The sequence below is a fragment of the Vigna umbellata genome, chromosome 5 (assembly GCF_029865625.1).
Source record: "Vigna umbellata cultivar VRB3 chromosome 5, Vumbellata_1.0, whole genome shotgun sequence".
Taxonomy (NCBI): Eukaryota; Viridiplantae; Streptophyta; class Magnoliopsida; order Fabales; family Fabaceae; genus Vigna; species Vigna umbellata.
The window spans coordinates 70,650,449-70,678,197 of NC_142169.1; the positions used below are offsets into that span (position 1 = coordinate 70,650,449).

Here is a 27,749-nt window from a genome sequence, read left to right on the forward strand (position 1 = left end):
CATATATGAAAATGTTGTTAATCTTATTACATGTTTAATGTTGTTGTTAGAAATATTTAATTAATGTATAAACATATTAATTTAATAAATATTCTTAAATTTATATAATTAATGTGTAAAATAATTTATTTAATATTTTATTCTTATATTTGTCTAGAAATTATATATATATATATATATATATATATATATATATATATATATATATATATATATTAAGCTTGTTTAATAAATACACCATTCAATATTTTTTTAAACTCATAAATATTATATGTTTGGACTTGTATAATTAATGTATTAAAATATTAAAAAGTTATTAATATTTTGAATAAAAATTATTATTTAAAAATAAATATATTAAATAAAAACTTTAATTATAACTAAAATGTATCTCAAAACAAAAATTATAAATAGTTTCTTATTTATTTTAAAAATTAATTAATTTTTAAAATATTTTTTAGGAATACCTATCATATGAGTTAGTAAAAATATTTTCAGATAACTTTTTTTTATATAACAGTGATTTAAGTTGATTAAAAAAATATTTAATATGAAAGATAATTTTTCACAGTATAAACATTATAAACAATTTATGTTATTACTAAATATATATTGATTTTTAAATAATATTATTTTAAAAAATAAAAATAAAATATATTTTTCTAAATCTAACTTTATTAAGTAATCAAATAATTAGAAATCGTAAATAATTAAAAAAATAAATAAAAAAAGTATAGAAAATAATTAATATTAATATAAGTTTCTTTCTAATAATTTATTAAATAAACGTATTTAAAAATTACAAAAAGATAAAATTAAAAATGAAAAAAATATATAAAACAAAGAATTATTATTTTAATTATAAGCTAAATATATGAAAAATACAAAGAATTATATATATCTTTTAAAGATTATACATACATAAACATATATATATATATATATATATATATATATATATATATATATATATATATATATATAGTTGTTTTTAATGAAAATTACAATTTCTCTTCAAGACAGGTCATATACAGCGTTTTCTTTATTATTAAATGCAAAATAGTATGATTTTAATTCGTAATTCAAAATAAGTTAGAAAATTAAATGCAGAAGTAAATTATAAATTTTTACCAAACAGTTATAACAGCGGAGGAACACTATAAAGGGTGAAAAAGAGGAAAAAACCATTGTAATTTGCACGTGTTGTGTGGTATGTTTTGAAAGACGGAGAAGAAGAAGGTTGGAGTGGAAGAAGTGGTTTCTTTGACTGACCGTGTCTTCCACAAAACACGAGACAAAGAAAACGTTGTGATCTCATTCGCTTCTTCTCACTGTGTCTTGATGTCCAAACCCTAACGGAGGCTAATGGCTCTCAGATCTGCGTCTTTTCTTCTCATTCCCATTTTCCTTATCGGAATTGTCTCCGCTCACACTTCAACCCCCAAGAATGTTCAAGCTGCTGTTCGCGCTAAGTGGTTTGGCACTCCTCTTCTTCTCGAAGCTGGGTACCTTCTTCTTCCTTCGATTTCGTTTTCAGTTCCATTTCGATTTTCGTTTTCAGTTCCATTTCGATTCTCGTTTTCAGTTCCATTTCGATTCTCGCTGTTCTTTTTCTTTAATCTCACCGTACCAATCTTTTTGCGTTCTTTTTTTCATTGGCAGCGAGTTGTTGTCCAAAGAGGAGCCGGGGCTTTTCTGGAACTTCATCCACGCATGGCTCCACGCCGATCACGGCGACGCCCATTCTCATTCCGCCAAAAGTTGTGTCAACAAAATTCTACAACATTCGCGCCCTCTTTTGAGAGAGCCATTGGCGTCCTTGTTTGAGTTCTCTCTTATTCTGAGATCAGCCTCCCCTTCTCTCGTGCTTTACCGCCAGTTAGCTCAGGATTCTCTTTCGTCTCACAGCCACGCTGAAATCACTGAAGTAGACGCCTTGAATCTTGGGGCAAGTCTCCAAAGTCCCGGAGGGAAGTGTTGTTGGGTCGACACTGGTGACACTCTGTTTTTTGATGTTTCTGAATTGCTCACGTGGCTTCAAACCCCTCGGAAACAGTGAGTTCAATGCCACTGCTCATGTTCTCTTTTGTTTTGTTCAGTTCTTGAAGTTGTGTTCTTGGTTAATATCTTGCTCTGAGTTGGGTTTTTTTTTATGGTCAGGGTGGGTGGTTCGATTCAGGAACCGCAAGTGTTTGATTTTGATCATGTTCATTTTGATTCGAGTGTTGGGAGTCCGGTTGCTATACTTTATGGCGCACTCGGGACTGTTTGCTTTAAGGAGTTTCATACTGCTCTGGTTGGAGCTGCTAAAGAGGTCGTTTTCTTAGCTTTCAGTTCCTAATGAATATTGTATTACATTATGTAATTACTGTCTTGTTGTATGAAAACATTTTAGCAAAAGGGATGTATAACATAACTGTGCATTTACCGTTATGAAAACATTTTAGCAAAAGGGCTTGACTTTTCTGAATTTTCAGAATACAATCTTGTAATCTTTCTGTTCATTTGTTGTTCCCTTGCAAATTTTGACATGTTGCCCACGTCTTCTCAGGGAAAAGTTAATTATATATTGAGACCAGTGTTGCCGGGTGGATGTGAAACAAATTTTGGCCACTGTGGATCTATTGGTGCAAGCGAGTCAGTAAACTTGGGTGGTTATGGAGTGGAACTTGTTTTTAAGAATATGGAATATAAGGCCATGGACGACAGTACAATTAAAAAAGGTTGGAACTACTTAAGGTTTTGAATTTTGACAGTAGACTCAAGTTTCTTTTAGAATATAGGTGACATTGAATTTTAGCTGCTTCATTCTCCTTTTCATTTTTGACTTAGGTCATAATTTTAGAAGTGTCATGTTATTACAGACACTAGACAGCATTTCTTCTTTTGATGTCTGTGTATCATTTCAATGTTATCATTTGTAGAGCTTGGTAATTTTTTTAGTTAATCTCCTTATTGGAACTTCTATCTCTTCTAACTCACTTTCCTTTGCATGTAATTTTGGTTCATGTTGTAGGTTAATGTCCTAATTCTCAACTTCTACCCCTGTTGTTCTGGCTTTGGTCTTTCAAGTTTGATAATCCTGTGAAATTTCATTTTTGATATTTGAAGCAGATAATTGAAAGAAATATTTCCTAATTTTAATTAATTCAAGATCTACAAATTCTTTGGTCTTGATCATGCACTGTTCATCCAAATAAAATGGTGAAGGAATTTTTCTATAATCACAGTAATAGGTTGCTTTTCTAGTTCCCTTATTGATTCTGTTGTGGGTTGCAGGGGTGACTTTGGAGGATCCTCGCACCGATGATCTCAGCCAAGAAGTCAGAGGATTTATATTCTCTAAAATTCTGGTTGGTAAAATGTCACCTATATTTCTTTTTGTAGTTGACTCCCTTAAATTGAGGTGTACATTAGGGAACTCATAATCCTTAATTTAAGGTTAATAATTGTGATAAAATCAAAGACATATATACTAAATTTTGAAGTTAATTACAATGTCAACAGGTTATGTTGTAATCAATGGCTATTAAAATCATATTTTTAGGCACTATCAATTAATTATGTTATTTGTATCAAATTAAATTACAAAGAAATGTCTGTAGGTGCCAGATTCTATAGTGCAACATACCTATATGTCCATTCTCCTGTTACATTTAGTTTGACGAAAATTAACCAGACAAAGTGGTTTATAACCACTATATGCTTCTGTTATTATCATGGGATCTATTTTGTGGACCTCACTGTGGCATAAGGCTTTTGTTGTTGTTGTAAGTGTCCAAGGATAGCCTTTAGTACATTAGATGTTTACATTGTAGCCTTTGCAGGGTCCAGAAAAAAAAAATGAGAGAATGGAATGAAGAAGTGAAAAAGATAACAACAGAAGCATAACCGGAATATACCGGATGCATGACAACTGCATCACTCTGGAGTCTGGAGAATAAATTGGAAAAATGCCTTGTGCTAGTTTATTTTCATTATGAAACTATGCTGACCACTACTGTTAACCTAATAGTTTAGACTTGGGATGGCTTGTCTAGAATTGATAGTTTGCCCAGACATGCTAATATGCTCTAACCATTCATGTCATGCTAGCTATTTTAATTTTAAGACATTTATAGCTTCCTCTCAATTATTATGCTTTATTATTCCTGCTTTCTTATTCAGGGTACATAATGTTACTTTGGTTCTACATTTTTTTGATAAGTGATGATGACATTTTCTATTAAATATGTCTAATATCAATGGATTGACGTACAGATTTAAAATTTTGTTTTTTGTGCATATGAATTTAACTGTTTGTATTATGTACAGGAGCGTAAGCCTGAGTTAACGAATGAGATCATGACTTTTAGGGATTATCTATTGTCATCAACTGTATCAGATACACTTGATGTTTGGGAACTGAAAGGTATTGCTGTGACCTTTTCCTTTTGTGAAAATTGAAATTTGTTGATAATATATTTTCATTTTAGTTAGGTTTAATGTACTGTGCAGTAATATATATTTTAATGATAACAGATCTGGGGCATCAAACTGTACAGAGAATAGTCCGTGCCTCTGATCCTCTACAGTCAATGCAGGATATCAATCAAAATTTCCCTAACATAGTTTCTTCGTTGTCTCGCATGAAAGTAAATAACCTTTTCACTTTTGTAGAATGCTTAAACATAGGTCTGTTTCCTCCCAAGTAATTGTTTATTGTTTGTGGAATTGTGATGTGCAACAGCTTGATGATTCTGTTCAAGATGAAATAACGGCAAATCAGCGGATGATCCCACCTGGCAAGTCTTTAATGGCTATCAATGGTGCTTTAGTCAATGTTGAAGATGTTGACCTTTATCTGTAATGTTTTTTTTCTCCTGCTGATACCATTCATAATATAAGGCTGTGATATTATTTATTGTTGGTATTTCATGCTTGCAACTTTGTTGTAGCCCGGGTTTACTGTTTCTCCATAATATATTCATATGAAAAAATTGCTATTGCATTCTGATGGTTCTTTTGCTTTGAAGAATAAAGCTTGCGAGTTTTAGCTCTAGGTCCATTTATGTTTATTCTGATTGAGCCTATCTAAGGTAGCTTAGTTATCTATTGGAATTCCTCAATTTATATGGCTAGTTATTGAGGCCAAATGCCATTCTTTTCTGCACTTGTATATTCTTTAATCAACTAATTATTATTTCAGAGTTATTTTTTGGGTTCTAGGCAACTATTTGGTTGTGCTTTTTTGAGCCCTGATTAATAAAAACTGATTTTTCGAAGCTGTTGAGATTGTTGTGAGCATGTGGTTGTGCCTATTGGATTGTGCATATTTTACATTGCTGAACCCTCCAAATTACTATTTGGCGAGAATTCTTATCAATGCTTGTCAATCTCTAGAGTCTATATATGAACTCCCATAGACTTGACTCAAACTAGTAAACATTCGCCTAATAGAAAGATAATATTGAAAACACCTCTTAATGATATATATGCAGAATACCCTTAACATTAATAATTCTGCATTTCAACTACATAATAAAGTAAAGTAACAAACCACAAAAATAAAATGTGATTACATCTTTACTAGATTTGATCCAACTACATAAATGACCAGATCATACACAAATTCATTGAACATATAAGTTTCTAAAGTGAGAACATTTTAAAAAAGAATTATTTTCTTCAAATAATTTAAGCCCTAGTACAATGTTAATGACCCCCTACCTGACATCACCATTGTAGTTAGCATGGTGAGGTAGTATTTGAATGTCCCTTATGAGAGCCATTGGGATGATGTCACACTTATTCTTTGGTAAATAAAAAACGCTCCAAACAAAGACCATTCTATGTAGTTAACGACAATGTCACAATCACTTGTTAATCTAATATTACTGGGCAAAAGAGAGAGCAGAGAGGAGGAGTTATTGACTACACTGGGAGGAGAAAATCTTCCTCAGGAAAAGGAGTTCAAGTTGTTTTCCAATTTGCCATTCTGGTTGGGGGCTCTGCTGCATTCATATTGTTTCTCAATTTTTCCTCTATAATTAATTACAACATAAGATTTTTCTCTGTTTTGAGTCACTTCTCAGTGTCCTTCCTATTTTGTTCTTAATTGATTTTTGGTGCCTGACAATAAAACATTTTTCCAGACAGATTATCCCAGTCATTTGATTGTAAAAGTGGACAAATGACTATTGAGAAGTTTATGCATATAAAACTGCACTAAAATAATACCTACTTGGCATATGGAGTTCATAATTAATCATGTTAATCTTGATATCAACAAACAAGCATAATTGTGGTTTTCTGTAGTTTGTTTCAAACTTACATGATGTCTTAAACTTAGAAGTTAGATAAAAATTTCAAACTTTTGATATTCTATTCATTTATCTTTATTTAGGTTGATTGACTTGGTTCATCAGGATCTGTTGTTGGCTGATCAGTTCTCAAAATTGAAGGTGCATCACATTAAATCTTTATCTTGGCCACTTTTTAGTATTGGACTGATTTCTAGCTAACTCGTTTACTGACACTGTTATTAATATGGACACATGAAATTTTGTCTGTTGTATTGCTTTCTAATACTTGAACTTTGCTTAGTTTTTTAAATAGTATGAAAAAGAAAATATGATAGGTACCAGAGAAGAGAGAGTGTAAACGACAGACTAGTATATCATATTAACTGATATCAGGGTGTGAGACTGTATACACAAGAGAACATGTGAATAATGTAAATGTCTCTTCTAAGCAATTCAAGAGTGCCTATCCTCTCATAAACCTCAAATAATTTCAGCCTGTATCACCCAATCCCCCTTCCAGGCTTGTACCCTTCCCTTATTCAGACTCATATGTCCCTCCCCTCTGCTTCCAACTAGGTAGTATGTTGCTAAGTGGAGTTCCTTCTTTTGTTTATCTTGGGCATGATCTGGTGCATAGCATCTTTTGCCCGCCCCCCCTCATACCTACCTTAGTAATTTTGTCTTTATGGGTATCATCAGAAATACAATGTCATTTCATCTATCAACAATTGCCACCAAGGAGTTGGGAAAAAAGTTTGTAACAAGTGAACAAAGTAGTTAATGACAATGCTCTAGTTGATAAAATTGGCTGCCTGATTAATAAAATTTTAACTGTTACATATTTGTGTTCACTATTTATCTTTAAAACTACGTGTATCTTTTGTGAGAAATTGACTTAGATACTTTGCTCTTGATTGATGTTTACCATATATTTAGATTGTAATTATGATCCCAGTAATTGCAGATACCTTCCAGCGTAGTGCGGAAACTGCTGTCAACTTTACCTCCTTCAGAGTCGAGTATGTTTCGTGTTGATTTTCGTACTACTCAAGTACATTATCTCAACAACTTGGAAGAAGATGCCAAGTACAAAAGGTGGAGGAGCAATCTAAATGAGGTTAACTACTTGATTTTTAAAACTGGATAATACTATTAATTTCAGATTAACCCTGCTAAAAATTTTCACTGGAACATAATCTTTTCTTGTTTTTTAGATTTTGATGCCGGTCTTCCCTGGGCAGTTGCGTCACATCCGTAAAAATCTTTTCCATGCTGTTTTTGTTCTTGACCCAGGAACCACTTGTGGTCTTGAGGTAAGTTTATTTTCTAAAGCTTAACACTTTCACACTGTTCTGTTTCCAAGAGAAATCTCTCATTCCGTGTTTTATAATTGGGTACTTTGCAGTCAATTGATATGATCATATCATTGTATGAAAGTGATTTTCCTGTGAGATTTGGGATTGTGCTGTATTCTTCAAAATACATCTTGCAGTTAGAGAACTATTCTGCCAAAGAGGATCGAGATAAATTTGAGGACATATCTGATATGGTAATATGAACCTTTAATTGTTCGGAAATGTACACAACATCACAAAGCTCGTCTTTCAGGAAATTTTACTCTCAAGTTAGTGATGCATTATGTTTGCTGTTCCACTTTTCAGATTATACGTCTCTTCAGCTATATCAAGGGGAATCACAACACTCAATTAGCTTTTGAGTTTTTAAGCAATGTATGATTTTGTCTTCTGTGTTAGTTATCTTATGTTTACTGTTTATTTTCAATTAAATTATTTACATGCCAACATGATTGAAATCCAGAAGAGTACATATGATGAGAAAACTGAAGGATGCAGTTATATGTTGTACATGTACTAATCCACCAATCTTGCAATTGCCTTTCTAAGTTCAGACTTTTGGATCTCCCAAGTTTCTTCATCTGATCCAAAATTTCGAATTGACACCCTTGTTCTTCACATAATTTTTTTTTCATTTCTGTAGCTGTGTATTTTATTTTTTCTGTATGATTAGTTTGTAATAACTTCAAGGATTTAAAATATAGAGATCATGGGTCTAGTGTCTGGGTATTTCATTTACTCGTAAGTGGTTTCACTCTCTCTCCATCAACATAGAAAACAAGATAATCCTAATGCTTTCATACAATATATACCTATTTTGTCTCCAAGGTTTCAGTTTAACAAACTTTTTGTAAAATGGATAAAATGACATGACTGCATCATTTGTATATATGTTTTTTGTCAATACCTTTTTCATATTATTTTGAGTCATCTAGAACTAATATGTTTGCAATTAAACTGAAAGAACATTATCATAAATGTTTGTTTTGTAGGTTAACAAATTACGCACTGAATCAGATGATGGTCATCTTGAGCAGCACCATGTTGAAGGGGCATTTGTTGAAACAATATTGTGAGTTTTGCTGGACTTTTCTATTGATTACTGTACTTCTGATGTTTCTCTAATATGGTGCTTCTACTACTGTTTTTGGTGACATTCCTTGTTTATATCTATGGTATTGTTCCCACTATTCTTTGATAGGCCAAAGGTAAAATCCCCTCCACAAGAGATATTAGTAAAGCTGGAGAACGAGCCAGAGTTGAAGAAATTGTCACAAGAAAGCTCTATGCTTGCATTTAAGCTTGGTTTGTCTAAAACTGATTGTTCTCTGTTGATGAATGGACTTGTTATTGATCCAACTGAGGTACTTAAATTTTGAGTGTTTTCCTCTATCTCATCTTATTTCGGAACTGTTTTCTTTTTTTCTCTCTGTACAATTGCTCTTTTTTGTTTCCTCTAGTAATGGGGAGATAATTCAATTTTCAATATCTATACTGTTAGTTGTATCAATTCCAGAGCCTCCTATCCTATCTTAGTTACAGCCACTTTGAGGGTTGCATTAATTGTAGTCAGGGTGATTCATTAGTCTCAAATTGACTTGATATAGCAAAAGTAATATATATATATATATATATATATATATATATATAGTGGATGTGCAAATCTCACTTTAGAGTTAGTTGACCCCAAATTCTAACATTTTATTCTCTCTTCTCTCCGACTCACCACCTATAACAATTCTTTCTATGCTGCCATCATTCTGCATCACTTGCCACTGGAACCTTTCTCTTTGAAAAGGGGGACATAGGTATTTTAGGGTTGGGGTCAGTTCATCTATAGTCAAGCAAAGCAGCTGGGGGATACTTTATATGTAATATGTCCAAATCATCAATCCATCACATTAAGGTATAGAACCTGCCCTGCCATTATGGGGTGAGAGCAGTTCAAACAACATAGTATATGGAGGAATTCTTATAAAAATTTGGATTATTAGAAAAAAAATTAAGGTGACTTTTAATTCTTTGTAACTGATTTTTTTTTTTTTAAATTTTGGTGCTAATAATTAACCACTGCCATATTACTCTATAATTTTAAATATATTTTAGTAGTGTGCCTGATGTCTTATTTAACTTTGCATCTACTTTGGGAGCTCAACATTTGTTTCAAGCACTCACTTTTCATTATTAACTATAATTGATGTCAATGTGTCAATAGAGTGTTAATAAAGTGAGTTTTTCTGCCACTTATATATTTGCAATTTCTTTTACCAGGATGCCTTACTAAATGCCTTGAATGATGAGACTCAGAGAATACAGGAGCAGGTATACTTTGGACAAATAAAAGCTCACACTGATGTGTTAGCCAAGTTTCTGTCAGAAGCTGGTATTCAACGTTATAATCCTCGGGTATAGTATATTGATAATTTGCAACTTATGGCAAACTTGTATAATGATATTTCACTAATCAACATGTATTTGGTGTAGATTATTTCTGATACTAAACCAAGGTTCATATCTCTGTCTGCATTTCTTTTGGGAGAGGAATCTATACTGAATGACATTGAGTACTTGCACTCTCCTGGAAGTAAGTGGTTGATGTGTTAGAAATCAATAGTTTCATTCTTACATTCTTCTTTTTGTCTTAACAAGTGGATTGTTTGTATGCAACCCAGCAATGGATGATTTGAAGCCCGTGACACATCTTCTTGCTGTTGATATCACTTCAGGGATTGGGTTGCATTTACTTCATCAAGGCTTAAGTTATCTGGTTAATATGGATTTGCATTTCTGTTGAACATTCTTACTTTTAGGCCTTGTTTCGTAACGCACCAGCAGTTGGACCTACCCATTTAGTACTTCTAAATCTGAACATTTTTTTTATTTTCTCATTATGCAACAGAGAGAAGGGTCCAAAGATGCTCGTATAGGTCTTCTATTTAGTGGAAATTGGAGTACAAGTTCATTAAGCCTCCTTTTTGTGAAGGTTTTTGAAATCACTTCATCTTCATATAGGTTTGTCTTTTCATTGTAAAATTAGATGGCATTTAATTGGTTGATTTATAAGTATCTTGATTCTGTAGTTTTAGAAATTGTTTTTTGAAGTTGAAGTGTGGTTTTATATATATTGTGTGAATGATTGGGTTTTATGCAGTCATAAGAACAATGTGTTAGACTTCTTGGATCAGTTGTGCTTACTCTATAAGCAAAAGTACTTCCTTGAACCAGCTGTGGAAGTTGAAGGCCCTCAAAAATTTATTGATAAGGTCTGTGAGCTTGCTGAGGCCAATGGGTTACCATCTGAGAGTTATAGATCTGCCCTTCTAAAATTTTCTGCTGATGAAGTAAGAAGGCATTTAAACAAGGTATTTCTGGTTGCTTTCCCATTGAAAAAATCACATTTTGGTACTCCGACCCATCCACGCTTCTGTCACATCTTACCTTTACATATATTCATTTGATTGTAGTACCTTTCAGAAATCGTTTTATGCTTCTCTTTCTCCCTTTCATCTGTTTTTCCACTGTTCTAGAGTCCATATCAGCCTTTTGCTGGCTATTTTTCTTTGGTAACCATATAATCCTTTAATGAAATTTCTTGCTGTCAGGTGGGAATTTTCTTGCATAGACTACTTGGGTCTGAATCTGATGTTAATGCAGTCTTTACTAATGGAAGGGTAAGATTGCTTGGTCTCTGATTATTTCATAGAGTACTCAGTTTCTATGGTGTCCGTCCATGATATTTGAGTTTGATTAATTTTTCATCAATGATAAGATCTGTCTGTTATCCTGGGTTAACCTTTAGCATTTGTGTTATAGGTAACTTACCCTATTGATGAAAGCACATTTTTGAGTGCTGATCTGCTTCTTCTTGAATCAATAGAGTTTAAGCAGAGAACAAAGCACATTTTGGAAATCATTGAAGAAGTAAAGTGGCAGCATGTTGACCCTGACATGTTGACAAGGTTCCTTGATCTTTTCACTATCTATTTTGGATCTGTTTTCTATGGTTATTGCTTCGTGTTGCATTTATCATCCTCCCATCACAAACTTTCATTTTACATTTTGCCTGGTATTGAAGAAAGTGAGTGTTTCTTAGTATATGACTATGTGGATTACATTACACCAGTTATTTTCTCTATATAAATAATCATACCCCAGTTCTGATCACATAAAGGTTATCCGGATCAGCATTCTGAGGGCCTTATGTTTTTTATTGCTCAGAAGGATATTATATAATAGTAATAATAATGATAGTAATAATAAATAATAATAATAATAATTATAATAGTGGTACCCGAGGTACCTAAAAGTGTTGCTTTCATATCTCCAAAAGAGTAAATAAACAAGGACTATCTAGTTATAGTGTATTTATATGCAATGCAGTGACATATAAATAAACTTTAACCAGACTTCTACATAAAACATCTCTACCACCTATATTCATTGATAAGTACATCTGACTACATATGGGGACCATATGTAAATTTCACTTGTGTGGTCTTCTGAGCTATATGCACGAGTGAGAAACAAACATAATGTGATTCCATCATTAGGAGGGAAATTGTAGTTTAGAACAAGTGCAAGTTTAGCAACACTTTGCTTGACTGTTACCCATTTTTAGTCTGTCTTCTTTGCAGTCCTCAGTTAGATGTTTTATATCTGAAACTATTTGTTCATATACTAAGATTTTGTTCAATTGTTTTGAGAAATCCTTACAGAAGTTCATGAAGCATTATTATTATTACTTCGTTTTCTTTTTCAGTCATTGATAGAAAGTTTGCAAATATTATTTATCCAATCTTTATCTATGTTCAGAAAATATGACAATTCTTTAATCTTTCCTTGTGTACTTTTGTAGCAAATTCATTAGTGATATTCTCATGGCTGTATCCTCTTCAATGGCTACAAGGGAGCGAAGTTCTGAAAGTGCCCGTTTTGAGATTTTGAATGACAAACATAGGTAATTTTTTTTAGTTACGATATACCAAATTAGATAGAATTATGAGTAGAATATTAAAGGCTTGTTGTTCTGCTTGAATTTATTATTCTTTAAATGTTTATTCATGTCTGGATTGCTGACTTAAATTTAGACGGTATAATTATATAATTTTAATAGTTTAATACTGTTGTTTTGTGCAGTGCTATCATTCTACATAATGAAAATTCTAGCATTCACATTGATGCTTGTCTCGATCCTTTAAGTCCAACCAGTCAGAAGTTGTCTGGAATTCTAAGAGTTTTGTGGAAATACATTCAACCCAGCATGAGGATTGTTTTGAATCCATTGGTTTGTTGATATCTCTAGTTCTATATCCACTTTTATTTTTTATACATTTTGGTTTTCTGTTCTGCAGCTTATTCCTTCTTTAATTGTCTTCTTAGGCCTTTTGAATAGAAATAATATAGAAAAAAGGAATTGTAATATTTTGTCTCTTTCTATCATCTGGAATTTGAGCATGCAAAAGCAAGTGTTGTTGGTGTGGTTAGTAAGCTGAGACCCCCTTAAATCTGGTTTTACTAAGGTCCAAGGTCATCTATTATTATGTTTTATGTCTGATCTTTTCGGTTGACCTTTTTTGCATTTCTATTTCTACCCAAACTGGTATTACGATTTTGCTTACTCCTTTATGCATTTATGTCCGTATAAACTTGCAAAAATAGCTATTTATTCTACATTGGAAATTTGTTAGCTCGTAATTGTAATAACCTATTTTATTATATGAAATTTGGAAAACACAATTTGAATTAAGAGTATAATATTTTTCCTTTATTCCAATCATGGAGATAAGACTATATACATATTACCCTTTGAAGACTTCACAGTTGTAGTTGTAGTGTCTTTGAAAGTGAGTTTAGCCTAAACTTAACCTTAAGAAAGTGGTTTGTAAGGGAGGATTGAATGCATTTACATATTATATTTTGGCACTATCTTTATCTAATGTGGAACTTGGGTTTTTCCTAATACTCCCCTCACATTCAACACTATTGGGGCTTTATACGTGTATAATATGGTGAGTTTTAATGGATCTATGTTAGAATGTGCTTTAGGTCTACCTCAAGATGATAAAGGTGAGTCTCCACTTTTATATTGTATGTTGACACTATCTCTAGTTGATGAGAGTTGAGTTTTTTGCAATATGGTTGAAACTTATTTGTCTCATGAAACAATTGTATTCCTTTTAAGAGTACAGGTATCATAAACCTCCTGTCATTGCTCTACATTTGGCTTATATTGATCCTTTGACTTAGATTTATAATAAAAAATGTCTCATTTGTACAGTTAGCTATATTTTCTTAGTTTGCTGATCACATAATGAACTGATTTTGAATGTCGTTTTCATTTCATTTCAGAGTTCGCTTGCTGATCTTCCTCTGAAGAACTACTACAGATACGTAGTACCATCAATGGTATATATTGCACTTACGGCTTGTAGTTAATTCCAGATTACATTTGAGGTTTGGGTTCTTAGGTTTTATCACTTTTGCAGGATGATTTTAGCAGTGCTGACTCTTCAATCAATGGCCCAAAAGCATTTTTTGCTAACATGCCATTATCTAAGACACTCACCATGAATCTTGATGTTCCAGAACCTTGGCTTGTTGAGCCTGTTATTGCTGTGTATGTATTTTCTTTAACATCCATTGGATATTAAATCATTCCCGAGCCTCCACCTAACAACTAAACAATTTAGGAGAGTTGGTCCTATACATTACCCTATAAGATTGAGCTAGTTGGTAGTGGCTCATGAATTACTTCATATGTACATGACTATATGCTAATTTACTGATTTCTTGATTCTCCTTTTTTTCCTATTCATTGTGTGGAAGTAGGGAAAGGTAAATGACAGATTTGGAGTAAATCACATTCGTCTCCCTCTTTTAAATTTTAATTCACCTTTATTCTCTGCTTTAATGACTTTTATGTTAAACTGCTCTAGACATGTTTGATGGTATACTTTACCTGAACAGACCCTTATCCTCAATAATATAAGAGCATGTGATTAATTTGAATAAACACTTATCTTCTTTAAAATGCTGTATACTGCAAAGAAGAATAAATTTATGCCACTGCATCTAAAGATTCTAAATTTGACTTGGTTCATAGTTGGCTTAAGCTATGAATGTTTGTTGAAAGGACAAATGACAAAACAGGTCACGTAGGATGGTACCATATTAAGGAGAGAAAAATCGAGAAGGAATATAATGGAAAAATCGAGAAGGAATATAATGAATTCCGTGTATTGGGTGTACACAAGTATTTTTTTTTATAATAAAGAGATAATAATAGTAATGAATGAAATCAATATCTAATAATGAAAAATATAGTAAGATATTTACCTACCAAATCATATCATGTCTTCCTATTTGATGTAATCAAATCATATCTCTTAACACCACTTTTGTGAAATTTAACTTTCTTTATGGTTTGTCATGCTGCAGTCATGACCTGGATAACATTCTGCTTGAGAACCTTGTTGACACAAGAACATTGCAAGCAGTTTTTGAGCTTGAAGCTCTTGTCCTCACAGGTAAAATTGCATTTTGTTTATTTATATAATCATAATAAAGCATTAATTGTTAAGTAGTACATTCTAAGAATGCATTGTTCTTTTCAATTGTTCATATATTAGGTCATTGCTCTGAGAAAGATCATGATCCTCCTCGAGGTCTTCAGCTTATTCTTGGAACCAAAACTACACCCCATATATTTGATACCATTGTGATGGCTAATCTTGGATATTGGCAAATAAAAGTCTCTCCTGGGGTTTGGTTCTTGCAGCTTGCTCCTGGTAGAAGTTCTGAGCTGTATGTTTTGAAGGGAGGTGCTGATGGAATTGAGAACAAACAGTCATCGAAACTCATTACTATTAATGATTTACGGGGTAAAGTAGTTCATATGGATGTCGTGAAAAGAAAGGGCAGGGAACATGAGAAGTTACTTGTTTCTGATGATGAGGAGGAGGATCTGCAAGAAACGAAGAAAGTGAGTGCTTGCATTTAAAATCTGTTATCTGAAAGTTATTTTTGTGTCAAAGTAAAAGAAAGAAAACGTTATCCTTTAAATGCAAAAGCAAGTTCAAATCCTCACATATTTCTTCATTGTTTTTTTGCAGGGAAGTGGCTGGAATTCTAATTTATTGAAATGGGCCTCTGGTTTCATTAGTAGTAATGAACAACCCAAAATTACTGAAACCAATGATGCTACAGTGAGTTTTTTTACCTATTTCTTCATCCTGTCCCTTTTGAACCGATTGATTTGCTCTTATTTGGTTTCCTTCAAAATATCATTTAGAAATTCTCAAGAACACATCTAACAACAAACCCGGTAATGTGTTATAAAAATTTGATCTGATTTGTGTTGTATTTGTGATTGAATACTTTTCTAGTTGTTATTACAAAAACTTTTTTAAGTCTGAAGTTTGTTCATTTAAATTTTGATAGATCGAATGAAATTAATAGTTAATTTATTTTTATAATTTATTCCTCGATTTCAAAAGTCTTTTGTCTTTAATTTATTCCTATATAGAATAAGAAAATATCGAAATTCTTGATAAATATGTTAATGTTTGTTTATTGAGTCATCCCTTACATGTTTTTTGGATGTCCCCATCCCGTCACTGCTACTAGCCTTGCTAATGTGTCCAATCCATCGCATATATCATCAACATAAATGGTAAATTTTGAAGTATTTTTTAACTTTCTGGTTGCCTTCCCTTTTGCACTTTCGGCTTCTATTTACTCCATTACTCCCAGAGTTTGACTGACCTTTTTGCATCATAGGACAAAGTAAAGGGTGGACGTCGTGGAAAAACTATTAACATCTTCTCAATTGCTTCTGGACACCTGTAAGTGGTTCTCTTATATTAACTTGATATTATAATTTGCTTTTAATTATGGATGAAAGGCACCTGTTGATTCCGTTTCCGTTTTCTTTGAATTTTGAAAATTAAGAAATGTTTTCATTGATCCAAAACCTCTTAAGGTATATTGATGGAATTGTCACGTGTATCTTGCTTGCCAAAATGTATCATGGCATCAATTTCATGTGATAAAACTTGGCCTGTTTTCTGCTCCTTTATGAATTTTTTCTACCCCATCTCCCTATCTTACAGACATAGGTGGTGGGAGGTTTGTCTGATGGTGTGAAAATAACTTATATCTCCCATAACTTTTTTTGTCCTTCTTCTCTACGTGGATAGAGGCATTTATAACCTAGTGGAACAAGATTACTGTTGTTGATGTAGTTATTTCCTTTGTATCATCACAAATGCAATCTTCACCTTTGTTTTTATGTTCATGTATTTTGCCAGATATGAACGCTTTCTAAAGATTATGATTCTAAGTGTTCTGAAGAATACACATCGCCCAGTAAAATTCTGGTTCATAAAGAACTACCTCTCTCCTCCTTTTAAGGTTATAAATTTACCCATCACTTGCCTCAATGTTTTCATTATTTGTATATAGGAGCTTTAAAATGGAACTAATGAGTTTGCTCCTTAAACTATTTGCTTATGTCTTAACAAACAGGATCTGATTCCTCGCATGGCTCAAGAGTATGGTTTTGAATGTGAACTAATCACTTACAAATGGCCTACATGGTTGCATAAGCAGAAGGAAAAACAGCGAATAATTTGGGCATATAAAATTTTGTTCTTGGATGTCATTTTCCCCCTTTCCTTAGAGAAGGTATCATGACTTTCTTCTTCAACTTCAAATCTCACGATTTTGTTTTATTGTCTTCTGCAATCTTTATGTCTTGGTGTTACATGCACCACACAATGTCTTTTGCAGGTCATTTTTGTGGATGCTGATCAGGTTGTTAGGACTGACATGGGAGAACTTTATGACATGGATATAAAAGGAAAACCCCTGGCATATACTCCATTTTGTGATAACAATAAGGAAATGGATGGCTATCGGTTTTGGAGACAAGTAAATACCATTGTTGAATTTCAATCGCTTTGATATTATTTGTATTTCTAGTCATCGTACATGAATTCTTGGGTTAGATGCAGCATATGATGCTAACTTCTATGTTGACCTTGTGGTATAGGGTTTCTGGAAGGATCATTTGAGGGGGAAACCATACCATATTAGGTTGGTGTACATCTTGAATCTTTTATGAATAAAGTTGGAGTTATTTCAGTTCTCTGATTGTTGCTTCCATTTTTGTTTGCAGTGCTTTATATGTTGTTGATTTGAAGAAGTTCCGAGAGACTGCAGCTGGGGATAATCTTAGAGTTTTCTATGAAACCCTTAGCAAGGATCCAAATAGTCTTGCCAACTTGGATCAGGTTAGAGTTTTGAGTCAGTACGGTAGCTCTTTTTTCATTATTTAGTTGTGGAAAAGTCACTTGAACTTACAAGATGAAGTATAGTTGAATGGTTTGTATAATTCCAACATATAAATGACTCGACATGTGAGATCTCAGTTCATGGTAAATGACTGCTTTTCTATACTGAAAAATATTGATTATGCTTTAAACTGAAACTTTGTAAGATTGACGGCATTGAGGTTCAATCCCTAAACCAATTAGTCGCTAAAGCTCTACTACCACGCAGAAAAAGAAACCTAACCTAAAATTGTTAGCTGTTAAATGAGGGTCTTGGAATAGCAATTTAACTTAAACGTAGATGCTGATGCCTTTTCCAATTATAACTTAATCTTGTTCTTTTTGGAATGTGAGCATGCTGTACCTTTTGTGAACTTTAAGAAAACCATTATAGCTTCTATGTTTGTCTTCACCTTTAAATAAAGTTGTAGGCCCTTGTTTACTGTGATTAAGTTGTACGTTTTTCTTTGATGTGGTTTTATGTTCCTTTATTGATATGAACGCGCTTTAATTTACTTCCAATGTGCTGAAATTTGTACTCTTCTGGTTCAGGATCTTCCTAATTATGCTCAGCATGTTGTGCCCATTTTCTCTCTGCCACAAGAATGGCTTTGGTGTGAGTCATGGTGTGGAAATGCTACAAAATCAAGGGCGAAAACAATTGATCTGTGCAACAATCCCATGACAAAAGAACCCAAACTTCAGGTGAAAATACTTTATGTTGTAAATTTGCTGCACAGATCCTTGATTCCATCATTTTTAACTCACCTCTCCACTTTGACTTTTAGGGTGCCAGACGAATAGTATCCGAGTGGCCGGACCTTGACTCGGAGGCGAGTAAATTCACTGCAAAAATCTTAGGTGACGATCTGGAACCGTTTCCATCCCCTGATCAATCAAAGGATTTGATTATTGAAGATGCATTGAAGGAGGATTTGGAATCCAAGGCCGAGTTGTGAACATGACAGACAGACATTTTGTGCAAGTCAAAGTTCCAAAAAGAATGTGATCGTTGATGCAATTTGGCTCCCAAATGACATATCTTTCGTGCCCGACTGGTATATTTCCATTCCACCAAACACAATTAACAACAGTGGAATGCAATGAAGATTTGCCTTCTCTGTTGACCAGTTTTAGGATCATAAAGAAAATTTTGATTCGAGAAATGTTAGTGAATTTTAATTCCGACGTAAATGCATTATTTAAGGCGGACATGATTGGCAACAAATGCCACCGTCTATACCTCGGTAACCAACCCCCTTCTCCCTTTTCTTTTGTTCTCTTCAAGAATAAAGTTTTTCAATGCAGGGGATCCTGTACCCCATAATTTCTTCTATCCCCTCAATTTTTCAAAATGACTAATTTTATTCTGTAAACTTTTCGGAACAAAATGTTTTCCATTTTTCTGTAAAACCTTGAGCGGAGATGAAATGCCGCTTATTTTGAATCGGTAATTCACTTAAAGAGATTGTTATGTTAGTTGTTGAATTGTGTAAGATTGAAAAGTAGTGTTTGGTTAACTTTTTTTCGCTGTAATCAGATAGAGACAAGGAGATTTTTGTTCATTTGAGTGCAATGATGTTAAACTATAACATTCGACCAAATTACAAAGGATTTTCTATGGCAGTTGCATATTTAGTAATGAATGAGGGTTATTGCAAATTGTTTATCTGATAATATTACCATTTTTATCAACATCAATCTTTAGGGTAGATGATATCAAAGCCATGATGATATCGTAAACAGCTTAACTTCAAATAAACTAGTTCACCTGGGTTGTTTTATCATGGCTGTTGCTTTTGACGTGATCTTGAGGTGGCCATGTCCAAGGCTATATTTTTGAATTTATGCCGTTCTTCTGAAAGTTGTAGAATGCTTGTTCTTTTGGGGGGACAATATAGATAAAGCATTCTCAGATTTTTATTTAATTTTTGATCTGTGATCATGGGTCTGACAGTTGAAATCCTCGTGGGAAAGTGATCAAATGAGAGGAAGTGACATGGACCCAACTAAACAATGAGATGAGATGATATGGATCCAACAAACAAAATGAGACCAACTGAAGGATGTTTGTGACTTTGCATTTGAGTTATAGATAATTTCTCAACATTATCACGCTCAGAATGACAAGATAGAAATGTGCTACCCATTGACAATCTGGAGGATTCTAACACATTTTTAAGAGGCCTTTTGATGCTTAGTGATGTAATTAAGAGTGTAATTTTATTTTAGTCATTACAAAATGTTTATTTAGTCTTAAAAAATTGTGACTGCTTCGAATAGGCATGTGCACTAGCAAAATCATTTCCAAGTACATATATTTTCTTGATCCTTTCTATTTTGAACAATTGATTTGATGCTTTTTAATAGAATTAGTCAGCTTTCAAAATTAATAGCTATTAAACTCAACTAGATGGCTGAAAAAATTTCAAATTTCAAAAGTTACAAATTCTTGAGGCATTAAAAAATAATCCAAACCTTAGGGAAAAAAATGTATGCATTCTGGAGTATCGGTGCTCAATTTGGTTTGAGGAAGATAGGCCAGCAACTGAATGTGTAAAGTAGACTTGGAGGTTGGTTGCTGCCATCTTTTCTCACCATAATTTAAATTTAAATCTTGAAGTAAAACAGAAAAGAATGCACCAGAAGAGCTTAATGGACACCTCTCAAATCATGGAAGTGCCTCCTTCTAACATCCATTGGGCAAATTCTTCCTACACACTGGTTCCATGATGTGAGAGGTAGGAAACACACTGTGCAAGAAGAATTAAAGTTAGAGGACAATGCAACACTATGGTTCCTGCACACTAGTTTTTGCCATTATGTTTCCTACCTTCAAATATAAGTTTATTCAAATATTTTTTGAGATTTAAGGTACCCGGTTTACAGAGCCTATCAGGAAGTAGTTTCACTTCTACCTTTGGAATGATGATGCCAAGTTAGAGGGCTTGTTTTAGTGTTGCTTATAGCAAATATGTCAATCTGTGGGAAGATACATGCATGGATTAAAGAACTTGAGGCTGATTAATATTTAAATACTCAGCATTTAAAAATCATTAGCTCAGCTAATATGAAATATTAAATAGTTTGAATTCAAGTACTTAACAAAAAGGCTGATTGATTGAGCAGCCCTTTATTTAATGCATACATACATAAGCATAAAAGTGCACTAGATTGACTTGAGAAAAAGTATGAATGCAGGAAGGTTATCGAGAAACAAAGTAAAAATTGCACCAAGAACAAATATCAAAATAAAAGCAAACATGATTTTAACAATATATACAAAGGTGATTGGATTGGATACGCTCCTTGCAGTACCCGGGACACCTGCAACCTGGGATAAGAAAGTCAAATAAGAGGAAAATAACTTTTGATTTTAAATAATTTGATTAAGGTAAAATAGATGTTTGCTTTTAAATAATTTGATTAAGGTACAATTTTCATTACATTTAGTTAAATATATGTTTAGTATTTTGTTCTCTCCTATTAGTGTATACTGATCTGCACGGTTAGTAGTAGTTCTAACGGTAGCGTTTGTTTTTAGGCATTGGTATTGTAGCAGTGTGGTTGGGAGCCACTCATTCTCTTCCTATATAGACCTCTCTGTATTGCGTTATCCTTAATGAAATTTCTCACTGAGTCTTAAACACGAAGTTTCATTTTTTTCAAAATGCTCTATATATGCTGTCAAGAGATTGTTCTCAGCTTTCTCTCTGCCATTGAATAGCTTCTTGCAACATCCATTCATACCCATCCATTCTTGACTCCATATTCGTGTTCACCATACCCCTCAAATTGCACCACAATGCCAAGATCGTTGTTCTAAATACCAGTTGATAAAACTGATATTAGAATAGGAAAGAAAATATACGATCTTGAATTTTGTTGCCCTCCTTAAGTCCAAAATGAGGAGAAATGGAGTCAAGGAATAAGAAGAAAACTGCAGTACACAATACAATCAGAGGTTAGTCGAGAGAACCTCACTCTCCAACTATCCTTCTATTTTTCTTCTAGCAAAAAGGTTCTCCTCCCAACTCTCCTGGAAGTATTTAAAATAGTTCAGATACGGCTGTACAAGCTACCTTACCTTTTGCTTCTTTTATACGATATATCAAACCTATCAAAGATCATGCTAGATGACGTCCTCAAAGAAGATGGATTCTACAAGGTTAGATGAAGCCTTCTGGGAGTATCAGACGATACTACAAGGGTAAACAAAAATCGCTAATCGATTACATCTTATGTACCTTATTGTTCGTAATAATAGAAGCTTGCAGCAGAAAGAAGCAAGAAAAAGATCAAGAAAAACAAGAAGTACGTCATAGTATCTTGGTTTACTTAGATAGTATCATTTTCACAGGGAACTCTCCTTTTTTAATTCAAAAATTGATCACTCAATGAATTTGATCTTCGCCCTAAAAAAACTTGGCCAGCTTGATTACTTTTAGGCATTGAAGTTACTCGACTTTCTGATGGCTCTCTACTACTCAGTAATATATTCACGATCTTCTTCTACTAAATCCAGTATGACCAATTCTAATAGTATGTCAACTCCATTGATTTGGGGCAAAAGAATTCCAAAATAGGATTGTATTATGTTTCTGATCCTACTTTGCGTGGCTATTGACAGCTACAATATGCAATCAATGAAAGATCAGAAATTGACTAAACCACTAACAGTCTTAAATTTTTTTCTCCAACCCCTAGAATCACACTAAGAAGCAATTAAGAGGGTCCTTAGATATCTCCCAGTTTCAATTTCGCCATTGCTTAACATTTACAGCCAGAATCTACTCACTACTCTCCAAATTCAATGTTACTGAGACACTGACTGGGCTTCCAATTACAATGATCACTGGTCAACCTACAGTGTCATTTTGCTTTGGCCTAATCTAATCTCCTGGTAGCACAAAAAGCAAACGGTTGTGACCACCTCTACTGCAGTTGAATAGTTTACCCATACTGTAGCTCCCACATAAATCTCGTCAATTGAAACAGTCTCCTAAGCTTCAAGTTTCTGCCACACTAGCTCCTACCAATAAACTGGAATTAGAAGTCAATCTCGGTTTCTGGAATTAAAAAGCAAATTATCTCATCCTACCTGAGCTTGAGAGAGGAATATTAGTGTATACTGGTCTGTATAAAACACCCCAGCTATTGTACAGCAGACGACTGATTGTCAGCTGCTATTAATCAGTTAGTATTAGTTTTAAGTTATATTATAACAATTGCATCTTAGGTTTTGCTATTGTAACAGTGTTCTGATGACCTATATATATTGTTGTCTAAGAATAATGTGTAATATAAATATATATATATATGGGCAAAATTTACATAGTACTTCCTTCAGTTTAAAAATAAACTTACTAGCCCCGGTGCCTGCATTCTCATCTGTTGAAATTGTCCATTCCTCACTTCTGAAAACAACAAAACAGAACGTTTAAATAATTATACATTCTTTTTACAACCATACCCATTCATAAAATTAAAACATACTGACATGATAAATTGCTTTCCACATTCCTCGGGTTAAATTTTGTTTTACATGCAAAATCTTTTAACTCGTTCTTATGAAATGACACTACGTCTCTTTTAGTTACAAATACTACTAACCTGCTTTTAGACCCTAACAAGAATAGCTTCACTTAAAAATCAACTTTAACCGAAATCAATTTCATTCAAAATAAATTTTGCTAATGCTCACCCAAATACTCTGTTATAGTTATAGAAATAAGGAATTGGTCCAATATAATTAGAAATATGGTTATAATTATAAAAGTAAGGAGTTGATCTTATATAATCAAGAATATTTAGATTATATGACTTGTTATTCTAATAACACCATATTTAATCTCTTTCCTAACATTGTCAATCTTCTTCCATCACTACCAGATGACTCTGCCATAACTAAAGTGCTTCTTCTGCTACTGGTATATCCATGTGACTCACAACCTACTGATATTCTAGTACGGGATCCATCTTGATAATGATATAATGGAGGTCATGCCTAATCCTTCCTTGACACCATTTCCCGTACTGAATCCATTTTCATCGGAAAATGATGGGCCTATTGTAATTCGTAAAGGTATTATACTTATAACCCTTCTGCCTACTATACAAACCTCAGTCATCATAGGTATTTTGTCCTCGTTATCTTCTATTCCTTTTCCTATGTCTCCAGGTGAAGTTTTATCTCACGTAGAGTGGTGGCAACCAATGATTGATGACATGTGTGCCCTTCAAAGTAGTGGTACTTAGGAGTTGGAATGTTACGAAGTGATGACAGGGTGATGTTGATCATTCTTTGTTCTATTGTTATTCTCTCCAAGAATCTATTTCTCTCATTGTATATGTGGATGACATTGTCATCACAGGTAATGACAAGGAGGGTATTGCATAATTAAAACAATATATTGCTCAAAAGTTCCAAACAAAGATCTTGGACACTTTAGGTATTTTCTTGGTCTAGAAGTAGCACAATTCAAAAATGGTTTGATGATATCTCAATGAAAACATGCTCTAGACATTCCAGAAGAAACAAGAATGATAAATGCTAAGCCTGAAGAACACCAATGGATCCAAATATTACATTTGTAATTGACTCAGGAGAACCTTTTTCTGATCCTGCAAGGTACAGAATGTTAGTTGATCCTAATTACCTCATTATGACTCATCCTGACATCACTTTGCAAAGTGAGTGTGGTAAGTCAATTTTTAAACTCTCCTTGTCAACATCATTGAGATGTAGTTGTACGGATCCTAAACTGTATTAAGAAGGCTCCTAGAAAATGAATCATTTATGAAAATATGGAAAATACTCATTGTTGGGTATTCTGACAACTGAGCATGGTGACCAAGTGGTAGGCACCCGAATTCAAGATATTGTGTTCCTGTTGGATGTAATTTAATATTTGGAAAAAAATAAGAAACAAAATGTTGTGGTAAAGTCAAGTGCAAAATGTTGTGAACTAATGTGGCTAAAACAACTCATAAAACTTAAATTTGGAGAAATTTCCGAATGCACCTTGTATGTGACAACATTACATATTGTTTGTAATCCTGTCTTTCATTACAACAACATTACATATCGTATGTAATCCTATCTTTCATGAAAGACCAAACGTATCCACCAAGTCTCCAAGAGAACCACTTAATGGTTATATTTGCAATAAGTTAGATACATAAACTTGAAGGAGAATATTATAATTATAGAAATAATGAAATGATCTTATATAATCACGAGTATTGCTAGATTATATATATATATATATATATATATATATATATATAACCATAAAATATGATATTTTTATTACTAGAAAAATCAAATCTTCTTTATTTATTATATTAATATTATTTTTTTAATATAAATAAAGCAGTCATATTTGAGAAACACTCGATTTTAGGTCAATATTTTTGTTTTTTAGGATGCACGTTAGCGATATCAATAACATCATATACTTGGTATCTTCCTTTTTCATTTTGTTGAGCTTGGAGAACAAATAACTGAATAATTTTCTGAAAATCTACTTAAAACATGTAGGAAAAACTTTTCCGAAAATACTTTAGAAGAGAAAAATAAGAATAAAAAGGTAATTCTCATAAACTAAATTTATCATTGCAACATCAATGTTTGGTAAGCGAGGTCCTAAGAAACAAAGAGCCTACTGTACTTGCCTGAAGAAAGATCAGTGAGGGTTACAGTTTGGAGTTTCCAACCATCACCAAAGTCAGAAAGAAATGATGTGGGGCCAAATGCGATGGGTTCTTCTCCATCCTTCACTGCTTCTACGTGCGACGCAGGCACCACCTTTCCCTTCAACTTCCGATTGATAAGTGCCACCGCAAACCCCGCGTCGGTCCCCATCGCGAACCGCCGTTTCATCCCAGAACTTGCGCAATTAACCTCCACGTACTGCTGCTGTTTCGTTTCCACATATCAGAATCAAATTGAATCACTATGGACGTTAACATAATCAGAGAGAACAAGAGAGTACAGGAGTTGGTGGAGGAGTTCTCCGCCGTGGGGGTGACGGCGACGGTGACGGTGACGACTGATTAGCCATTTTTGTTCCGTGTTTCTCACACCCACTTTTGTTATTTGGGAATTAGTTTTGGATCGTAAATGCCTGACATACTCTGACCTCTTTTTTATTTTCTTTTTCTTTTAGGGATTATTTCTGTCTTCCTTGTAAATCTTTTTGTGAAATAGTTATATTTTTCCTTTTTTTTTCTCCATTCAGTTTTTGTTTATTCCTCACATTTATATTTGTATTACTAATTCAACAAACTTAAATTTCTTTAAATTTCATATTACCATAAAATTATAAATATTATTAATTCAACCATCTTAAAAAATATGTTCAACACATGTATTACTTATTTCTAAGTTAAAACCTACTTATATTTATTTAAATTCCATCTTAAAATTACTACAAATATTAATTCATAATACAATATATTATAAATAGTTAAAAAATACGTTATTTAAATTCCATCTTAAAATTCCTAAAATTATTAATTCATAATACAATATATTATAAATATTTAAAAAATATATCACACTTGCATTTACGTTAATAATAATAATAATAATAATAATAATAATAATAATAATAATAATAATAATAATAATAATAAATGAGAGGAGCTCTGAGTGACAATTGAGAAGAAAAACAGAGTATGTGAAATAGCTGTTTTTTATGTCATTACTAAATTAATAAATATGATATGAAATATATACTAACGATTCCATAATATCATTTAAAACAAGGGTAGGTGTATGCATTAAGTTCAAGGGCCACACTTTTTTTGTTTTATTTGAACATACTACGTAATATTTTACTCTCATAAAAATACACGTCTGCCGCCTCATAATTATTCTTAACTAAATAAAAATATTTAATAATTTATTTAATGTTTTTACTAGTTCCAACATGCATTGACAGAGTCAGCATAACCAAAAATGAATGAGCAACTTTATTTTCATCGAAGAGTTAACATACAATTTATTACATGTTGTCGGCAAAACTAATCATAGCGTGTCTTTGAATCAATGGATCACTGAAATGCTCTTATCTTTTTTTAATTAATCAAAATCATTAATACGACGAAAATACGTAAAGATAAGAATAATTTGTTTATCAAGTTTATTATATTTTATATTTAGTTTAGTTCCTCACCTAGTTGTTGTTTTTTTTGGACATAATTTAATACTTAATACAGAACAAGATCCTTGTTGTCAGATTAAAATTACATGTCCCAAATTTCGTGTTTTGTTCTTAACTTAAAAGTACAATAATCTGTTTACATTTCGTGATAAAATATTATTTTAAAAATTACGCAATAGATGAAAATAATATTAATAAAGGAATAAATAAATTAGAATATTTATTTCAAAGAAAAGTATACTTGAAAAAGAATGAAGAAAATATTATTTTTCATAAGGCGTACCTTATCGTATATTTTGATGTGACATGGTCACAATACAGTTATGTAAATTATGTCTGATAAGACAATAGAAGTTATTATTTTTCTTCTAAATATGTTATTAAACATTAATTTACATATATATAAATATTTTATTAGTCAAAAGAATAATTTAATAGATGATGTGAATGTGATAAAAGATATGGTCGGTTAGTTTACGACCTTGGATTGGTGGGTGTGTCACAACATACAATGACTACTACTACTTTCTACATATATTTATGGCACTATAAAATAATTAATTACCTCAAAATTGTGAAAAAGATAAATTAATATATAATTCATCAAAA

The 27,749-nt window shown here is 32.7% G+C and overlaps 2 protein-coding genes across 3 annotated transcripts; one reads left to right on the top strand and one right to left on the bottom strand.

Annotated features, from left to right (window-relative positions):
• Window positions 1-1,189: 1,189 nt before the first annotated feature.
• Window positions 1,190-19,306, top strand: EBS1 (EMS-MUTAGENIZED BRI1 SUPPRESSOR 1). Its single transcript, XM_047317413.2, has 37 exons — window positions 1,190-1,505; window positions 1,663-2,055; window positions 2,161-2,314; window positions 2,552-2,723; window positions 3,280-3,353; window positions 4,315-4,411; window positions 4,522-4,634; window positions 4,730-4,845; window positions 6,386-6,443; window positions 7,249-7,401; window positions 7,499-7,597; window positions 7,690-7,833; window positions 7,946-8,014; window positions 8,632-8,711; window positions 8,841-9,003; window positions 9,911-10,045; window positions 10,124-10,223; window positions 10,312-10,406; window positions 10,539-10,651; window positions 10,791-11,001; window positions 11,242-11,310; window positions 11,453-11,598; window positions 12,495-12,596; window positions 12,776-12,923; window positions 13,988-14,044; window positions 14,125-14,255; window positions 15,077-15,165; window positions 15,268-15,620; window positions 15,751-15,843; window positions 16,418-16,482; window positions 16,948-17,050; window positions 17,165-17,323; window positions 17,429-17,569; window positions 17,691-17,734; window positions 17,817-17,931; window positions 18,523-18,675; window positions 18,759-19,306. The coding sequence occupies exons 1-37, from the start codon at window positions 1,366-1,368 to the stop codon at window positions 18,927-18,929; spliced, it is 4,818 nt and encodes a 1,605-aa protein (XP_047173369.1). The 5' UTR covers window positions 1,190-1,365; the 3' UTR covers window positions 18,930-19,306.
• Window positions 19,307-21,015: 1,709 nt separating this feature from the next.
• On the bottom strand, window positions 21,016-26,140 carry LOC124841197 (maltase-glucoamylase, intestinal protein). 2 transcript variants are annotated; one of them, XM_047317422.2, is made up of 4 exons: window positions 25,968-26,140; window positions 25,648-25,888; window positions 23,338-23,387; window positions 21,016-21,304 (listed from the first exon to the last, which is right to left on the bottom strand). In XM_047317422.2, exons 1-4 carry the CDS (start codon window positions 26,034-26,036, stop codon window positions 21,140-21,142), a joined length of 525 nt encoding a protein of 174 aa, XP_047173378.1. In that variant the 5' UTR covers window positions 26,037-26,140; the 3' UTR covers window positions 21,016-21,139. The 2 variants fall into 2 exon arrangements, with proteins under 2 accessions (XP_047173378.1, XP_047173377.1); XM_047317421.2 differs by having other exon boundaries at window positions 25,648-25,891; window positions 25,968-26,137.
• Window positions 26,141-27,749: the final 1,609 nt, after the last annotated feature.